This window comes from Amphiprion ocellaris, chromosome 7 (genome assembly GCF_022539595.1).
Source record: "Amphiprion ocellaris isolate individual 3 ecotype Okinawa chromosome 7, ASM2253959v1, whole genome shotgun sequence".
NCBI classification, from domain to species: domain Eukaryota; kingdom Metazoa; phylum Chordata; class Actinopteri; family Pomacentridae; genus Amphiprion; species Amphiprion ocellaris.
In genome coordinates this window covers 4724880-4744431 of record NC_072772.1, presented here as the reverse complement: position 1 = coordinate 4744431, position 19552 = coordinate 4724880, and the positions used below count along the sequence as shown (strand labels likewise).

General features: G+C 41.2%; 1 protein-coding gene across 3 annotated transcripts in view; it reads right to left on the bottom strand.

Annotated features, from left to right (window-relative positions):
- sipa1l3 (signal-induced proliferation-associated 1 like 3) overlaps positions 1-19552 on the bottom strand; it is a 77931-nt gene that overhangs the window by 10992 nt on the left and 47387 nt on the right. For all 3 annotated transcript variants that reach the window (XM_035956406.2, XM_023288391.3, XM_023288392.3), the window contains 11 exons: positions 15602-15732; positions 12420-12608; positions 11581-11755; positions 11076-11179; positions 9221-9378; positions 8545-9127; positions 7246-7344; positions 6988-7163; positions 3465-3716; positions 1799-1981; positions 1178-1302 (listed from right to left, as the gene is read on the bottom strand). In XM_035956406.2, the coding sequence (XP_035812299.2) occupies positions 1178-1302; positions 1799-1981; positions 3465-3716; positions 6988-7163; positions 7246-7344; positions 8545-9127; positions 9221-9378; positions 11076-11179; positions 11581-11755; positions 12420-12608; positions 15602-15732 (2175 nt within the window). The remainder of the gene's footprint in view (positions 1-1177; positions 1303-1798; positions 1982-3464; positions 3717-6987; positions 7164-7245; positions 7345-8544; positions 9128-9220; positions 9379-11075; positions 11180-11580; positions 11756-12419; positions 12609-15601; positions 15733-19552) is intronic.

Sequence of the window (19552 nt, the reverse complement as noted above, 5' to 3'; positions counted from 1 at the left end):
TAGAAACCAAGTGGAGATGTCAGAATAACCTACAATCAGCAGTAAACAGTTTCTTGGAAACAACTCATTACCTTTTAATCTAATTGATATGGTGAATATGTTAGCCTAAAATCGCTTTTACACATCCTGCAGATACAACGCTGTACTCGATTGCAAATCAAACATTATTCGCCCATTATACTCTCCATGAACTCATGAAGGAGCGATCTCTCTCTTTAGCTGCAAAATGTTGCATTGTGTGTACCGGTTAATGGCAAACTGGTTTTTAGATAGTGTACTATGGGTTCTTTAAGCTTTTGCATTACTGCTCTGATTGAAAATGATAGCGTAAGAAAGAATCAAAAGAGCAACTGCAGCTAAAAAAAATCAAAACAATTAGCTTAAAGAGGGTAAAACTCCAGAGAATATTTACATCCAAGTAGGTAAGAGATCCATTGTTATTCTTCTTAACCCTAAAGCCTGCCGGTGGGTATGAAAGGCATGTTATCGTAAATAAAAATCACCAATATTACACCATTTATCAGAGCCAGAAAGTGTAAAAACTGAAGGAACTGTTAGATTTTCAACTTTCAATGACTAATCATTTGTGATGTGTAGTTCTATGCAGGGAATTAACATAATCCTAAACAAAAATAAGACATTTCCACAAACTAGATTCTGTAAAAAAAATTTAAAAAGTGCCACATCTTTTGATACTACTGAAAAGCCCTGCGTGAGTCATATCTGATCGTGACAAAAATTCTGACATTTTTCTATTTAACTGGGCTGAACTACAGGCTGTTTTGACAGAGAGCAGGGAGACAAGTTCGGCAATGAATTAAAAATATAAGCATGAAAATATCTAGAGTAACTATTTTATTCCAGTATGTGTAAAATCTGTGTGCACTTGAAAATGTTGAACATGGTAATTCCAGATGTTTTAAATGTTTGTAAAAGTAAGTAATAAAATACATTTTTTGAGTTCTCCATTTAAAGCCATGGCTGTGATGTTTCCATAGAGGTCTTAATATTGCAGTGAAAAATGAGTCCACAATGAGAAAAAATGTGACAAGAGGAAAAAACACAGATAAACTGCTTAGGGACTCTGAGGGTTAACGTAAAAACACAGATAATGGCTACTTTAAAGAGATATGTCAGATATGTTATGTTGAACATTTACTCTTCGAGGGTGGTCTACCTGTTTTGCCACGCTCCATGGTGCTTTCCTGGCTTGTGAAGCCCGAGGAAGACTCTCCACTGGAGGTGACGTCCACACTGAGGTGGGGTTCATATGGCAGCAGGGGGCGCTGTCCTGTTCCAAATCTGCACAGATCATAGAAGGATGGCTATGTGATTAATGAACACATTCATACATTCATGCAGCAAAATAACCAGAATATGTGGGCAAGACGGAACACAAAGGATCAAGGTAAAGAACAGACACAGACTGAAATTCCAAAAGCAATTCCTAAAAATATACAGTTTGGGTCTGACTAATAGAGGAGATTTTCAGTCTCTGTTTTGCATCCTGATGGCGGTTGAATAAAACACATTTCTCTGGGTGGGTGAGATGTTATCAACCTCCACACTGTGAGGAAGAGCCACCCACACAACAGATCCTTTCTCTGGAAGTCAGTGTGTTCATACACGTCTTACTGCAGACATGGATGCGCTACATTATTCAGCCTCTCCTATGAACCAATGTAATCTGCCTCCAGCACACAGAGCAGTTGTTATGGGTAACATCAGACATGTTTAATCAAGATCTAAGCAGTGATGGAGGAGAGCTCGGAGAACAAAAGACCACAAACACACACACCTGTCGGGTGAAGGTTTGTAGCGTACAAAGGGCCCTGGTGTGATTCCAGGCGGCCCCATCGTGGAGAGACCGACCAGGCCTGAGGAGGGCGAGGAGAAGCTGGCGGAGGGGTTTCTGTAGGGCAGCACTCTCTCGCCCCCTGCAGGGGACAAACTGTAGTGGTTCTCTGGGTAGCTCACCGGTCTGGAAGAGACAGCAGCTGGTGGTTAATCAAGAGAAAAACAAACAGACCACACAGAGGTGGTGGATATGAGGAAGGATGCTACAAAAACACACAAAACATTAGTCTAAATTAAGAAAGAAACACAATTTTTATTAACTTTGGTAGCAGTGCAACACAAGCCTCAAGTAATGTGAGTGTGAAACAAAAACATTGCTGTAAACACTTACAACCTACTTAGCCTTGACAAACTGAGTTATTTTTGACGCTAAGTGGCGAGAACTGAACTAAAATCTGCCTTGTTCATGTAGAATCGAAACATAAAGGAGAACAAATAAACAATTCAATTTTCTAGCCATTTTCAGTTGAAGTCTGGAAGGTAAAAACAGTGAAGGAATAATATGTGGGTTAGCCTGGGGATGTTTCTTCAAGCACATCTGCCTTCTCAAAGCTATTGTGTCAAATATTTATTTAGGATGGTGCATGCAGGGAAGCCATCTCTAGAAAACCTCCAGTTGATTAAATTTCATAGTTTATGCTATTTATGTGATGGAAACAGCAGTATTCTCATTAAATATCCAAAATTATTCTGATAATAAGACTTAAGTTTCATTTTGTTGTTTTACTTTACTCAATGAGACATGTTAGGGAGGTGGTATATGTTTTGTTTTGCCTCAACACAACAAGCTTTTTAAATGGAATTATTATTATCCTTTGCACATCTCCAATCTTTTACATCATACATTTACAATTCCTTGGCTTTGACACATTTTGCTGTTTGTTTGACTTGTAACACTTAAATTCTATTGACTTGACAAAACTGCTTTTTACAATTCCTTCTTTAAAAATGTTCAGCCTGTCAGCATTAACTGTTATCCACAAAAACATAAAGTCAAATTCCTCATATGTGAAAACTTCTTCATCATAAATCGTTGATTCATTTTCATTAGTTCTACCAGGTAATATAAGCAGACAAATACACCTATCATGAGCTACTAAAGAGTTTACAAATTGTTCAACTAAGATGCAACAAAACACAAAATCTGCAGTGTGGTGGTTAAAGTTTTCCACATCAAAGAAATACGCCAATTTTTCATTTCTGTAAGCTGACCTAAAACTACTACAGCTACAATTTCAGCCAGATTGTCCTCCTTTTGCGAGTTAGTTATGTAGGAAAATGACACCAGACCAATTTAAAATATGAAATATGAGGGTGATACAGAAATTTGGAATCCAGATGCAGGAAGACTTTGTGACTTTCACTGATGTTACACCGCTACAGTCAGTATTTGTTTAGGGTCTAATTCTGAATGAAGTTAAATCATGAAGGTATACTGAAGGGTGCCAGTTGCTAAGTTTGCTTATACATAAAGCACTTTAGCTTTCACTACCTTTGCCTTTTATTTTATTAACTATAATACTTGTGTAGTCACCAATATAAAGAGCAGTATCAGCCACAAACTGTAGTGTAATGTGACGGTGAATGAAAGCACAGCAGTGGCTCACCTCTTGGAGTTGAGGTGCTGAGGCTCTCTGTAGGGAACCGGCATCAGGGCCTTGTGTGAGCGGGGCAGTGGAGGAGGTGGGGGGCCCATGGGTGCCCAACGCTGTGGGTTGGGCGTGCTGTGGAGCCCCGGAGGAATGGGCGAGCTTTCCCATCGCCACGTTTGGCGAGGGGAGGGTCGGTATCCTACTGCCAGAGGCTCAGGTTCTGGCTTCTGCTCCATGGTCTTCATCTCGTACTCCTCTGTGCAGCCCCTAAAGAGACACAGAGGAGGTTTAAGAAGAGAGCAAAGCATCCGGCACAACAAGTGAATCAAAAGCTTGACACTTATATGCTGCTGCTCTGCTCCCAAACCCCACATATTGCACAGTCTCCATCCACACGTTTTGATGCATAGCTGGGGCTCAGTGAAAAGGACTGGTAAGGAGCAGCAGCCTCCTCCTTGAAGGCTGAACTGCAGCTGAACCTGAACTGTGGCTTCTGCTCAGTTCAGTGTGTGAAAACCGCTCAATAAATTTTCTCAGAATCCTCCACATTATTGTCCTCACATAACACGCTTTGTGGATGCTCAAACACACGGCCGACATGTAACAGAGCTGGCTAATGAGCTCCCCTGACGCCCATGGAGGGAGTTAGAGAGGAAAGGAAACTGATTATTGGCACATCAGGGCTCCATCTTGCCTACTGTGAGACTGAGGTCAAGTGTGTGTGTGTGTGTGTGTGTGTGTGTGTGTGTCTGTGTTTGAGATATTCTCTAATCTCATCAAAGAGCTCCTCACTCAAGGTCTCAGTTTATACAGCAGATACGTATGAAACAGTGCACAAGGTCGAAGTAGTTGCTCTTAAAATTCATGCTTAGATCAGACATTTTTTTCTCCACTCAGAAACAGTACCAACCAATACTTCTCACATCAAAATACCACAGACATAGAATGTTTTAGCCGTTTCACTGTTGTAATAAAAAATTAAAACATCATGTGAGGGGAAACAGCCCTCAAATGAGGATAAGCTGGCATTTATTCTCATCAATTATGAAATTCCTAAAGAAGCTCCCAGCTGGAGGGGTGGTCATCTTTATTTATCGACTCAAGACACAAACACAGCTACATTTCGCTCAGTATCCTCCTGATATCCAGAATGCATCTTTTAAACCTCATAATTATTTCATTCACAAAAACCTATTACAGAAGGTATCAAATATGCATAATGAAAGTCATTTAAAATGAGAAATGAAGAGAGAAAATGAAACGAGGAGGAAAAGCAGTGTCAAAAGGAAGACTTAAAGTGAGGTGAAAGTGAAATTCAGAGGCAAGAGTATGATGAATAAAACTTTAAGAGAAGCAAACCAAAAAAGGAAAGACTGAAATATGAGGGATAAAAATGATGTGTGATGAGTCCCATTCAAGCAAGTAACAACTATTTTCACGAACAAAAATCTGTTGAACGTTTAAAAAGTCAAAAAATTATTAAAAATGCACATTACAATTGCCCATAGTCCAGGGTGCAATTTCAGATGTCTTGATTTGTATGACCAACAGTGTAAAACCCTAAAATATTCAAATTACTCTCACAAGACACAAGCCTATATTTAGATTTTAAACACTATTACCTCTAATTTTTTGCATTTGTATGTGAAATTGGTCTAAATGATCAATGATTTACTTAAGTTGCAGATTTTCTAATTGAAAACAAATCAAAAGTCAAACTGTTGAAGATCCTTAAAAGTGTAAATTTGCTGTTAATTAAAAATCTTTGAGTTGTGTTAGTTGGGCAAAATGAGACATTTGAAGACAACACTACGTGCTTTGGGAAACTGCACAAGGCATTTATGACTGTACTATTTTATAGATGAATCTTTAAACCTAGAAAATGTTCAGCAGATCGATCATCAATGAAATCGATTGTTGGTTGCAGCCCTGGCTTGAGAGACGTAAACAGAATACAGATGCACACACTAACACCCTCAAACCAACAACAATGTCTTTAGAAAAAATGAATTCTTGAGCAGATTTCAAATGACAATGTATTCAACAAAAGCATTATAGCTGAAAAAGGTAATCAATATACATGACTGCAACATGTGTTCAGGATATTTCAATCAGTGAAGGAATAACTCAACCACTATCAATACAGTTACATAATAGCAGTGGACGGTCAGCCCTCGTACGTGCACACAGAGGATGAGAGTACAAACCTTAGAGAGAGCCGAGCCTACATCTGTCAACATGCAGCGTTTCTCCCATCACACTGGCTGAGGTGACACAGCTGGAGCTCCCCAAGCACACCACCGACCAGTCACACCTTTTCCCCGCTCTGCCCGTCCAGCTTTGCGAGTTCACAGCCGAGACACAACAGCGAAAGAAAAAGCCCTTTTCCAACTTTCGTGTGTCTCTTTCTCTTCCTCTCGCTCTCTCTTCCACCCACTCCTCTAAACTCTCAGTGGTGTTCAGACACGTCCTCCTCGCCGAACGCTTCTCTGCCTCAATACACTCAATCCTGCCTCTCCCTCTCCTTACAGCTCGATCCCTCCCTCCTTCCTTTCCATCCTTTTCATTTGCTCAGGGCATGCATTTTTAATTAATCACTTCCACTCCTTTTTTTATTTATTTATTTATTTTGTGGTCTTTTTTTTTTCTCCCCCCTCCTGCAGATTCCAGACCTTAATCTCATGCAATCTGCTTGCCTGGCACACATTGGGAAAGAGAGGGAGAGAGGGGAAGAGTGAAATACAAGACTCTAATTATCAGCTGCTCCAATGCCACAGCAGTGTGTGTGTGTGTGTGTGCGTGCATGCGTGCGTGTGCGTGTCAAAGGGATTTAAGTTGGTGTAATTAAACTGCTTGCAACGTTAAAGAAATCTAACCACTGTGCGATCACACAGCCCACCACAATTACTGTATTTAGGGGCTCCGGTTCTGTCAGGAACACAGAGACACTGTGGTTATTTTCCTCACCTCAGTAACCGTCCTGTAGCACCACATCAGCGTCTCACAAGGCCTCGTTATTCTGCCTCACTCAAGGCCTTGTGTGCGGATAAAAGGATGGAAAAGGATGACGGCAGGGAAAAGATACAGATTGTGGGAGGAGAGGAAGCAAGACAACAGAAGCGATGACGAGATAAGATGGAGCGACAGAAACAAAGAATGGCAGATTTTGCTAATTCGCTTTAAACAAATGCTCCTTTCTTTTTGTCTCGATGCCTCATTTTGCCTGATTCCTCTTCATCCACATGTCGTTCTTTCTCTCTGTTCGCCTGCTTCCTCTTTTCACACACTCCCACACAAAATCCTCTCAGAACATTGGAGTCTGGCCACTATCTCAACCAGGCTTTTGTGTATTTGAGTGAAGAGCATCCTATTCTCATTCCAGCTCACTCTTGTCCACTCCACTACTGCTCACTTACGCTCAGCACCCTCCCGTGCCGTCACCCACTGCCTCAACATCTGTATTCATGGCAGCTGTTTATAAATGAATCACTCTCATTAGTTCAGCTTCAAAGGAAAGAACACGCAGACTGCAACACACCTGCGAGGTCCGCCCTCCTCGTACGGAGGAATGATGACCACTTTGACCGTGACCGACGTCCTCAGCAGGTCAATCATCTGCTCGTGAGTGAGCGTCACTGCGGCCACCTTGCAGATTTCCACTAAGCGGCTGCCCTGCCTCAGACCCGCCTGCCAAGCAAAGCCGTACTCCTCCACCTGCATGAAAAAAACAGGCCAGTTATGTGCAGCCAAAAATCTTCAAAGCATTTCAGTGTGAGATCTGGTCATCTGATGTTACCTCGGCTACAGTGCCGTCCAGGCGAACATGGAAGCCCAGTTGTCCCAGTCCGTTTCTTCTCAGTGTCATATCTACTGTCTCACATCCCACTGTCAGTGACTGGACAGACAGAGGACATGATGGAGGAAAAACATATTAGATGCACACTAGTGAGTGTAGTCTCTGGGCATCTTCTATAAAAAAAGTAAATATCTTACAATTGGGAGGTTCACCACTCATTGCACATGGCCACTGATCAATGATATTACTAATATTCACACAAATTACTCTATGACATCACCTGAAACTATTTCAACCAGAATTCGGAGAACTTTATCAATCTGCATATATTTGGTGCTTTTAGAAAGATTACCTCCATTTTTTAATACTTTGTTTTCTGCTGGATTAACACAAAGCTCACTGAAGTCCAGGAAATCTCCTTTCCATTTAATTCATCAAAATTTTCAGGGATTATCATTATATTTAATGCAACTCATCATCATGTGCTTACAGTTAGATAGCTTCACTGAAAAAGTGAGTCACAAGGTTGCAGAGGGTACATCTATACAAAGTGATATAATTTGTCATCACAGTGACTCTTGTTGTGTGAATCCAGTTTTCCCTTTGAATTTACAGGCTGTTCCAGGTGCCTTAGTAAAACTTCCACAGGATGAAAAACAATACCCACTGTGGAAATCCCCTGAGTTTACAGTAGGTAAGAGAGAAGTAACTGTCTTAACATGAAAACAGCCCAACAGATTTTGAAACCAAAATAGTACTAACCACATGTTTCCAAAAACTGAAACTTGACAAAGTGTAATTAAGGCTTTTAAGCGGTCTGACGATAGTTACTTGCAATTCTGAGTCAAGATCTCCAACTTTTCAAGGTTTCCTGTGAAGTTTTTGACAACTACAAACTCTACAGAGCAGTGCTTTTAGAAGTTAGGTCCCATTTGTTTGTACTGTGCGCACACATAAGACACACGTGCACGTGGATCATGATAGTTTCAAGCTTTTATGGCCGATTGAGTGTTCTTGGCAAAGCAATGAAGCCACGCGCAAACACAGGCAGCGAAGATGAAAGCTGCAGGCTGGTACACAAGGATGTAAACAATGCATGCATTTATATATATATATATATATATATGAAGAAGCTTTGCAAAAAGATTTGTGAGGAAGGAAATTCCCTCAACACATTTGTTGGGCCTTGAGGACACAAGCAGTGCAGCATGGTACGAAACAATGAATGCAAACAGTATGTAGTCATCTTTCTGCTCACTATGGCCCACACTAAATCACAATCCTCCTCTCAACTCTCACCTTTAACCTTTGAACCATCTCCCTGATGTCCTGTGCACAGCCCTCTGGCACTCGTACGGCGATGTGGTCTCCTCTACCGTAGAAGATCTTCAGTGCCAGTCGCTCTGGTGTCCAGCCGATCACATCAGCACAGAAACAGTTAAAAACCACCTCTTTGGTGGAACAGTCTGTGAGGAGGACGTATTCAGCTGACAGACCCAAGGCACAGGGGAGCTCCGTTCCTCCTCCACTAAAGTCCTGGGCCTGGACTCTCCAGGCAACTGCCCCTGCAGCTCCCAACTCTGCTCCCTCTCTTGCCTTGGAGCGCTCGCGTTTCTTAGATGCAAGAGAGATGAGGTTGTTTAGTTTGCCAGCTGAGTCGAGCGGCGTGCTGCTGACATAGTTCTCAGCCAGGTCACGCAGGTACTCCTGACGTGTCCGTGTCGCCATGGTGTGGAACTTCTCTGACTTGTGTGCTGCGCTTTCTGCATTGATAATTTTGGCTAGAAGGAAGTTACGAAAGGTCTCTGGGTCACGGAAGGTGACGCCGCTGGGGATGGGTGGTCCAAAGGGGGGTACATCCTTCATTCGTGTCACAGCAACACTGAAAGAAAAGGCAAGCCACCGAGGATTGGAATCATTTTTAATTACAGTGGCATGTACATAAACATATGCTCGATCTGTGGCAAACATTTACCTGTAACTGGTGTTGTCAGAGCAGGGGTTGTGTACACGGACAATAACAAAGACATGTTGGAAGTGTGAACGAATATTTTGAGGGGTGAAAGGCAGCGCTCCTGGCTCCTGAAAGATTATGGTGACAATGTCGTTCCCTATGTGCCTTTTCCTGAGGAGCTGTAGAGGAGACAGAAAAATGACAAATTAACGAAATGAGCAAACATAACTGGCACTGACACCACTGACTCAGTAAACGATAGAAAGTCTGACAAGGGAAGAGACGCTCATTCTTTGACACTAAACAACAGCACTTTATGTAATTTGTTTTTCGGATTCTGTGTGGGCTATTTGTGTCTGTGTGTGTGCTGGTTTGTCCGTCTATCTGTGTTCATGTAGGAGACATGGAACACAGTCCAGGCTGTGTCTGTGGTGCAGTGCTTGCCAACCCTCTCTTCGTCTGCAGAGAGAAGTGTGAAAGTACCAATTATGTAATGCAGCCCACTGTTTGGCCACAGACACATTCTCCAGCACGGTGCCAGAGGAGCATCCTTTGCTCGTACTATGGCTGCAGTTTAAAAATTCTAATTGTGCTTCTTGTAATGTACAGTAACAGGTAAGAAGTTAATTCAAGTTTACATTTAGGACCTTTTAATAGCATCTAGATTATATTTTATTTGAAAAATTATTCTTAGTACAGCTACATTCTGTTGGCACACAGATTCAACAGTTATTTACTGCATATTTTTGGCCGGTCATTCAAGATGATTGTGCAGGCAGAGCTTGTGCTCTGCTTTTCCTCTATAATGAATGTAAGAGCCTTCACAGCAGCTATACTTCAATCCTCCTGTGTTTGTTCATCTGCTGTAGGCTATTTTTAAAGTCAGATGCTGCCACCTTGTGGTTCATCTGAGCAAGTAACTCTCCTTGCTGCTGCAGTCCCTAAACCTCTGGATGGAGTTATTGTGCCATTTATAAAAAAAAAAAAAGACTGTCTGATTGAACATTTGATACTGAAATTCTGCTCCCCAAACATTTAAACTACTTAATTTAGAGCAAACATGCTTAGTTGTCACAAGATCTTTCACAAGATAGCATATTTGTTAAAAGCTTCTTTATAATAGCAATCGATGGCTGGGGGGATGGTGATAGCAGAACAGTTCTCTAATTTACGAGACTGATAAATTTTTGGCAATGTCTGTGAAGAACAAATGAATTGTTTGTTGTCTAAATTGTTCTGTGGTGATGTGTTTACACATTACAAAGGGTGCACAGTAATCCTGAGCACCTACAGGGCTTGTCTGAGCACATGTGCATGCCCATATGAGCCTCTCACGCAAACACTTATGCAAATGTATACCCACACGCAAAATGTTATTCTACACACAGCCCATGTTGCAAACACACAGCACCCAGGAGAACGTGTAGGAAGGCAACGTTATTTAAATAGGTAAAAGAAGTGAAAAAGAGGGAGAAAAAATACTATTAACTACTCACTACTGAACCCCACCCAAGTCACTGAGAGGCAGAAGGAGGTCAAAAAAGAAAGCTAGACAAGGCAGAAATGCCAAGACATAGAGCACAAAGACTAATAAAAAAACAAGAGGCTGATTAAAACGGAAGAAGACTTTAAATGAAGAAGGCGACACAAGTCACGAGTTTCCACTTCATGGATTTTTGCTGTGGTTTTACGATCCAGGGCAAAAAGCAGAGGCTTTAACTAACAAACATAGGCATGCTTTGAAGGCTCACAGTAACAACAAAGGAAAGCCGTGGATGTACTTTTCAAATACACACAACAGTGTTTGACCTGCAACACAGCTTATAGCCCCAGGTGATGGGGCTGTATTTAGGTGGGGGTGTTCTTAAGCTCTCACCTGCTGTGGGTTGTTGGGCATGTAGGGTAGCATGGTGGACACGTGGAACATGACCTCGTAGCCCTGGTAGGTGGTGTACAGAGAGTGGGTGCCTGTCGAGTCCGCTGGAGAAGGAGGAGGAGGAGAGGGATATTTTAATTTCACAATCTAAGTTGTAAACTTCAGATGACACTGTGTTGCTGAATCAGAGTTTCTGGTTCAAAAAGATGTTTTTTCAGAGACAATGAATACTGATAGCGGTGCTTTTCACTGGGGTGGTGGGTTTATTTTTTGTGTGTTGTTTTTCCAGATACTATTTTCTTTGAGAAGAGGAAAGTCTAATTAAGCATGACCCATGTTGTTTTACCATAACCAATTCAAATTTCCATAATGCAGCATTATAGAAATGCTACAATATCTTACATATAAGACTGATTTTGACATAATTGTAATTTATTCAGACCAAAGACCAGCATTTAGAAATCTAATTTACAGGAAAGGATGCATGTCTGAAAGAGGCTCTTACTCTTTGTGTCGAGCTGTGCAGCGTATTTGGTGAATCCTTTGAGAAGCACCTGTTCCCCCAGCAGCTCCAGGAAGGCAGAGAAGGCGGGTGACGCCTCCTCGTTGTTGTACATCTCTTCCTCTGTGCTCTGGCCTGCACGGCACAACAGAACACCCACCTTGTGCTTCTGACTTAGCTACAATGCAGAGGAGAGATACCTTTAATATCAGACACACTCGCAGAACAAACACAAACAACTTAAACACGACATTCAAGCAGAGCTGAAATACTGCAGTCTGAATGTCATGTTTTTATAGAAAATAACTGTCAATGGACAAATGTAATTTTGTAATTTGGACTTCTTTTTGCGCGCGCGCACATGCATGCACGCACGCACACACACACGTACTGAGCCCAGTTTCATTTGGGTATAAACCACCTGCACAAACAACAACTGCTGGCAAAATATCTGTCTTGCACTTCACCCTCCATTAAATTAAAGCTGAGATAACGTGGCCAAACATTAAGGCTTTTATGGTTACACACTCATGCTCAAACACGCCACACCCTGCTTAACACAGCTTTCACTGCCCTCTACTCAATTTTGTACTTTGCACAAGCACTAAATCAGTTATACAGGCCTCAGACACTTTTATACACACTATCTAAGAATACCATATGCCACTGTTTCACCTCATCACTTGGTATTTCTTGCTTTGCAGTTGTCACAGACAGCTTCACTGCACAGGTACACTTCTGCATTTTGCCCAAGGACACTTTAAATAAATCACCTGTTCAATATCCAGTTTTATTGCATGAACCCACAAGTCAAATACGAATGCAGACACATTTAAACTCACTCCCTGTTCATCCAGTTTTAGGAGCTGCTCTGTGACTTTGGCTGTGCTGAGTGCCAGTCTCAAACAGGACACGTTGAGCTCGGGGACGACCTGTTCCAGGACCTCTTTGAGCGGCAGACCTCGAACTGTGCCGTGTTTCCCCGTGGACGCCACCGCATCTTCTAAAATGGAGCCTCGCAGGGTCACAAGCTGCGTGTTGGTGTAAAGAACAAGATGAGTAAAACTGGAAGCAAAATATGATTTTACAGCTATAAATATTTATTTTTTAGTATCACACTGAAAAGGTCAAGAATTGTTTTTTTTTTTTTTTTGCAAATACAACTGCTGTTTTGGACCATTTAACAGCAGCCTTTGGTCATACAGGTCCTAATGAAAGAGTGAAAATCAAATCAGAATGCAAAATGATCACATTTTGAGTCTGGAAACTCGATGAGACAAGTGATGGTATCCTTCTGTGTCTAGAAAACATATATATTGTAAAATATTTGAGAAAGTTCAATAAAATCTTCTATCATCAGACTAAGACCTTTATCACTATCAACTCTCTTCCCAACCTTGAGTACAGAATATTCACTGACTATACAGGAACGTCAATTTGCTAATTAAAAGCTATTGCAGCTTTTAAAAACCTTTTTGTCTTCATTCTCTGGGTGTTTGGGGCTCAGAAGGTTAGATTAAAGACAGAAACTTGTTTACAGTCTTGTTTATTTTATACAGCTGAAAGGAAGGGTCAAGTTGTACAGAATCCTAACAGGCAACTACCTTAATAACCGACACAATACATGACAAAAGTGCTGTACATTGTGTAGTTCTAGGCTCCCCAATGGCAGAATTTGCTGCCAGGATTTGACGGACAGGATGATTAACTGAAAAAATAATCACCAGGTTAATTGATAATGACAAACTTTGTCTATTTTTCAAAGATTTTTATTGTATTTATGTTGGCTATGGTTTTCTTTTTCTTTGTTGTTGGGGATTAAAATATTTTTTGTGGAATATAACTATATCCTTTCACATACTGTATATTGGCCACTTTAGATTTTGTGTCATCTTACATATAAAGAGTTCTGTTTTCTGTGCTGTACCTATTAATCATGATGAAGACGTTTAGGAAAAGGTTAAAACCAGCTGGAGCAGGCAGAAAAACATAATGATACTACAGATATGTTGTACTGAGCGAGATCAGAGGATATGGAGTGCAAATAAAGTGTCGATGATTAGTAACAGGGGAGTTTGAAGCGGGTTCATCAAATGAAAGATAGTATCACTACTTATAAATAGTGCCCTGCGGCCCTGACTCTTTTTGTCTTTGTCAGACACACACACACACACACACACAGTCAATGTGCTCTGTGTGGAGGGTTTTAAGTCCAGTACTACTGTAAATTAATATTCTGCTCAGTATTGTGCTGCCACAGTGTGCTGCTCCCTGGTGAGAGGAAACTGACCTGCTTCAAAACAGTGAGATTGTAATAACCTCAGATACAATTGGGAGGAGTGGGCTGCTCCTTCTCACCACGCTCACTCACATGCAGGTTCATTAAAAATGCATGGCAGTCTCTGGCCAGAGAGACAGTTGAACCCCAGAGACTCAGGGTGTGCCGCAGAGAAATGAAACCTGACTGACACACAAAGTTACAGAGCTATCATTTCAGCTCGTCAGCTTCTGTGCGACGGCCGAGCGAGCGACTGCGACATGTCGAGTAGGAAAATCAGAGGAGTGTGAGAGTGTGAATGTGAGATGGAGGGAGAGAGAAAGAGGGGAGGAAGAGGAAGTCTCTCCACCTTGCAGTGTCAGCACTGCTGCACAGAATTAAATGACAGACTTAAGGGGGTTGGATATTTGAGAGCTGCTGTGGCTTGAGTGGGAGAGAATAAAGTCTGCAATCAATCTCTTTTTCTTTCTGTGTGGGAACAGTAGGCCAGGGTGTGCTGGCTGTGTCTGTTAGCTTAGCTCTGTGTACTTAGATGGCGGAGAAGCTCCATTGTTATACCAGAGCTACAGTGATGAGGCCAGGCAGCCATGTAATCCGGCTAAAAACAACACCGCACCAGCCACACAGAACAATACACTCAGGTCAACCACTACATGAACACAATGAACCGAGGCAAACTGTGCTTTTTGTTAGAGAGACCATGAGGATTGAAGACAATTGAAGACAAATGTTTATGAAATGCTGATTAAAATTAAGCTAACTATTGCTCAGATCTTCCTGGCATAACCTATGCTGTTGTATTTTGTGTGTCAACCAAAGAAAGCAGAAAGACAAAGAAAAACAGAAGACTCACACCATAAAAGCTTAAACTATTAGGTGATCAACTAGAAGCAAATTAATCAGCAGCTATTTAGATAATCAGTTAATCATATAAGGTCTTTTTTTAAGGAAATTGCACAATATTCAATGGTTCCAGCTTTTCAAATTCAGATCAAAGCCCATTTACTCAGTTTAATCAGAAAACTCACTACATTTGGATTTTAGACTGAAAATAAAAAAAAAAAAATGCAGATGACACCTTTGATCCTGGGAAATTCAGACAGTTGTGTTTGACTACTTTCTAAAGTTTTATTAACAGCACTGTTAATTCAGACTATAATCTACTGATTAATCACTAATGAAAAAAACATTTCCAGGTTGAAACACAGCATTTTCAAAATTAATTCTTTGATCATGATATTACAATAGTGGCCAATAAAACCAGAGTTGAAACATAAGTTTGGTGCTCTGGAAGCAAACTCTCAAAGAGTAAATGAGCAGTCTGTAGTTGTCTTTGAGCATGTGGGGAAGACTGCAGCAAATCTGTCAACTACTCCTCCATAATCACCAGCCCGTCGTTTAACACATTACAGGTATTTGATGCATCAAAGTGGAAAAGTGGCTGGGTGTGCTCACAGAGAGAATGGGCCAAATGCTTTGGCCAGAGCAACCAGTGTTTGGTTTGGCTTTAAAGTGCCGAGACCAGGCAGGTGGAATTTTCCACTGGCAGACAGGAGTGGGGGTGAGCTGAGGGGTGAGGGTGAAGGGGGAAGGTTATAATCAGGGCAGAGAGGGCAGGAAGTGTCACAGGTAGGGCTGGATAAACTGAAAGTAGGTAGGAATTCACTTGCTTGCTCTGACTCACAAGCGAGTCGTCACTCAAAAATCCCCCGTGACAAAGACACACAAACCGCAGACTGCACATACCTCGCTTGTCCTGACGATGAGGCGGTACTGGTACTGATCTTTCAGGTCTTTGGTGTCTTCCACTTTCTCTCTGCGGATGCTCACTGCCACAGGGCCCAGCTTATCATCTGTCCCAAAGTAGTTTGAGTGCTCTGGTGAAGGACACAGATAATAAAAGTTAAGGGTTGTGTGCTGAAGAAAAGGTTAATTCATGCACTTATGTTTGAACACAGTTGTGTGTTATGTCTCCAGTTGTGTACATCAATAAATAAGAGATCAGTAAAGGATGTTTTCGAGTAGCACCAAAGTACTAATGCTGATACGATATGTAAAGAGTCGACAAGATGCCAAACTTCAACGTTATTTTCAAACAAAATTCTGCAAATTTCACTGTTTCCAGATTCTCAAAATTTTTTTTATGGTTTTCTGAACCTGAACATGAAGATAAACCGAACATCTTTATATTTAGTAGTGTTGGTCAGACACACCGAACAATCCCACCTAGAGCTCTGTGAAACTGTGATACATGACACAAAAACAGTTAGTTCCAATCGCTCCCTAAAGAAAAGCAGCTGCACAAGAACCTATTAAATAAAATACAGGAAAAATTCGGAAATTCACAAAATATCTGTGAATAACAGAGACAAGACAACAGATGTGACGGAGCATTAGAGGTGAATGTTTGGTTATTTTTGACAGCGGCTGCTACAGACATTACCGCACCAATAACAAGAGTACCAACTACATTTAACCTTCACAACACGAGACAGATGAGAAGGCAGAAAGACAGCTGGACATCAGGTCCTTTATGTGTAGTAAGTGGAACTGACAGAGGAGGGACATTAAGTCAAGGACAGGATGAAGACAATGACCTGTTATCTAGTAATCAATGCTCAGGTAGTTACAAAATCCATTAAGCTAAGACGAGCTAGCTCACAGAAAGTTATTATTGCTTCTAAAGGAAGGTGAGGATTAAAGGACTAAGCGGTTAATAGATTATTATACTCATGAAAAAAGGGGATATGATGAAATACAATTTGACCACCAGATAAGGACTACCAAAGGAAAAACTATGTCCAAGCCACCCGATATATCAGTTGGAAGGTATTATCTGCCAAAGCTGACATATATGTCATCTGATCTGCACCCTTATGAAAACTTAGTGTCAACACATAGTTTGTCTCACAGAGCATTTCTGACTCCACTGTCTACAATACTCTGCACCACATGTAGCGGAGTAGATATTACAGCTGAGCAGATGGTGATATGAGGTCTAGCTGTTTCTGCATTGTAAGTTGCGGAATACATTACTGGAAAGTTGATAAATAATGACTCCCATCATTTCCCCTTTGAATATAACTCTCACATACTATATGTATATAAATATACACTACCGTTCAAAAGTTCGGGGTCACCCAGGCAATTTCATGTTTTCCATGAAAACTCACACTTTTATTCATGTGCTAACATAACTGCACAAGGGTTTTCTAATCATCAATGAGCCTTTCAACACCATTATTAACACAATGTAGCATTAGAACACAGGAGTGATGGTTGCTGGAAATGTTCCTCTGTACCCCTATGGAGAAATTCCATTAAAAATCATTCCATCTAGAATAGTCATTTACCACATTAACAATGTCTAGACTGTATTTCTGATTAATTTAATGTTATCTTTATTGAAAATAAAACTCCTTTTCTTTCAATCATGAGGACACTTCTCACTGACCCCAAACTTTTGAACAGTAGTGTATATATCTGTACACATATATAAACAATATGAGCTGATGTATTGATATTTTAGAGGTCTAATCCCTAAAAACTAGCACCCAAAAACCTCATGTCTGTCGCATCTTAGTTGCTACCTGTGTTGGCATAACATGACCTGTTCATCCATTTAAGAGGACAAGACAAACTTCATGAGCATCCTCCATGTCCTCATCTAAAGCTCCAAAGCTAAGCCGTGCTAATGCCAAAGCCACAGGCAGTGCAGGAGTTGAAACACAAATTCTCCAGACTCTTGAGGAGGAATCTAGCTTGACAAGTATTCCTCCTCGATCCGCTCTCTGACTGGAGTGAACTGGGACGACGTACACGTTAGGAGACTCAGGCCTGATTAGCTTCTACGCCATGTCCTGTGGTGGAAATGTCAGTTTTTTGATGAGGCTTTCTGACATGCACACGGGGCACGTCATAGCAAACACACACAATCACAGCAGCGTTCTGGGGGACAGCTAAGCTGGAAACGCGTCAGCAGATGAACATATTTTTGGAATGATAACCTTTATCTGTGTGGCTGCAGGCCTGACTCTCTCTCTTTAACACACACACACACGCACGCACGCACGCACGCACGCACGCATGCACACATGCTCCTAACAGCATCTGTCACTAATTAGGCTGCAGCCAGATGATGCTTGCCAGGGGGAAGTTTCATCAACAGTGTCTGAAGAGGTGATGCCGACAAGAAATGCCCACATGCATGCATACTGACAGGCACACATCAGTCACAAAAACACACACAAACACACCCACCCTTCCTCTCTGAAGTTAGGTGTTACTTCTGACACTATAAACCAGATGTAAAACAAAGCCAAGGTGGTCGATTTGTTAAGCCCCACTTGTGATCCTGCAGAAAGGCAGGTGTTGTATCATCAGATCAGTTTGCCAACAGTCCAGTGGCAGGTACATGTGTAATAAAAGCTCTGGGAGTGTTGCCAGTTTGGCCCGCTCTGCTCTGGCCCAGATGGATATTAACAGCCGCAGGATGACATGTGGGAAATGAAACTGGAGAAACTCTGGCTTGACAAACGACATCTACACACTCTAATTCATACAGACCGATGACAACAAGGGTCGCAAGGGAAAAAGCATAATCACTATGTATTTGTATATTGATAGGCTACTGCTGACAAGTGCTGTCACTGTACCAGCAAGACTCCAACCATTTGGGCAAGTCGTATATCTTTTGATTATTTTCTTTGATGAAATGATCAGCTATTTATAATAGTGGTGGCACGCGATTAAAAAAAAAAATTAAATCGCCATGAAATCGCATTTTTGTGAAATAGCAATATTTGACACAATCAGCAATTTTCAATTTAAATAAATTTTGGTTGACGACTGAATCGATGAATAGGCATATACGTGAACTTAAACAACAAAAATGTTTGTTTCATTCCCATTTATCTGGATTTTCCATCTGTCTACTACAATCACAGATTACTGCAAACGCGAAGTGCATTTATGGCTATTATATTCTTCATTTTAAGACTTTTCGTGAACTCAAGCACTTTCAATATTTCAAAAGTGGTCTATAATGGGATGGCTACACAGTTTGCCGGTACCAGGCCCACCGTAGCTAACGGTAGCTCTGGTGCTAACACCAACATGTTTTGCATTGAGGTGATGCCGTCGGCTTGAAATGCTGCTGTAATCAGAAAACTCTTTGTTACACAATTTGCATACAATCATGCTTTTGTCCAAGCTGCCATCGGGAAGATTTATAAAAGGAAACTTTCTGCCCAACAAGCTGAATTCAGTCTCATCTTCCATCACTGTTCACCAAATTTTCTTGTGCGCTGACATCAGCGTGTCCTGTGCATCTTCCTCATGGCTGGAAAACAGACTTTAGGTTCATTACCGCCACCTACTGGGCTGGAGTGTTCATCAATGTTACTGGTGTGTCAGAAATTAGGGAACTGAGAAAGATGCGATTAAATGCATTAATTTTTTGAATGCATAAATTTTCCTGTGATGAATTCATCGAAATTAATGCATTAAAGTCATGATTCAAACAAAATAATCATTACATTTTAGCCCATGAAATCATGAAATGTGACTTGAAATACTAATCTACTGCTGAAGCTGTTGGTCGTTTGATCAACAAAAAATTTATTTCTACTAATTTAACTACTGGGTCACTTTGCCTATATTTTGCAGTGACAGAAGTGAAGAGACAGAGGTAAAGAG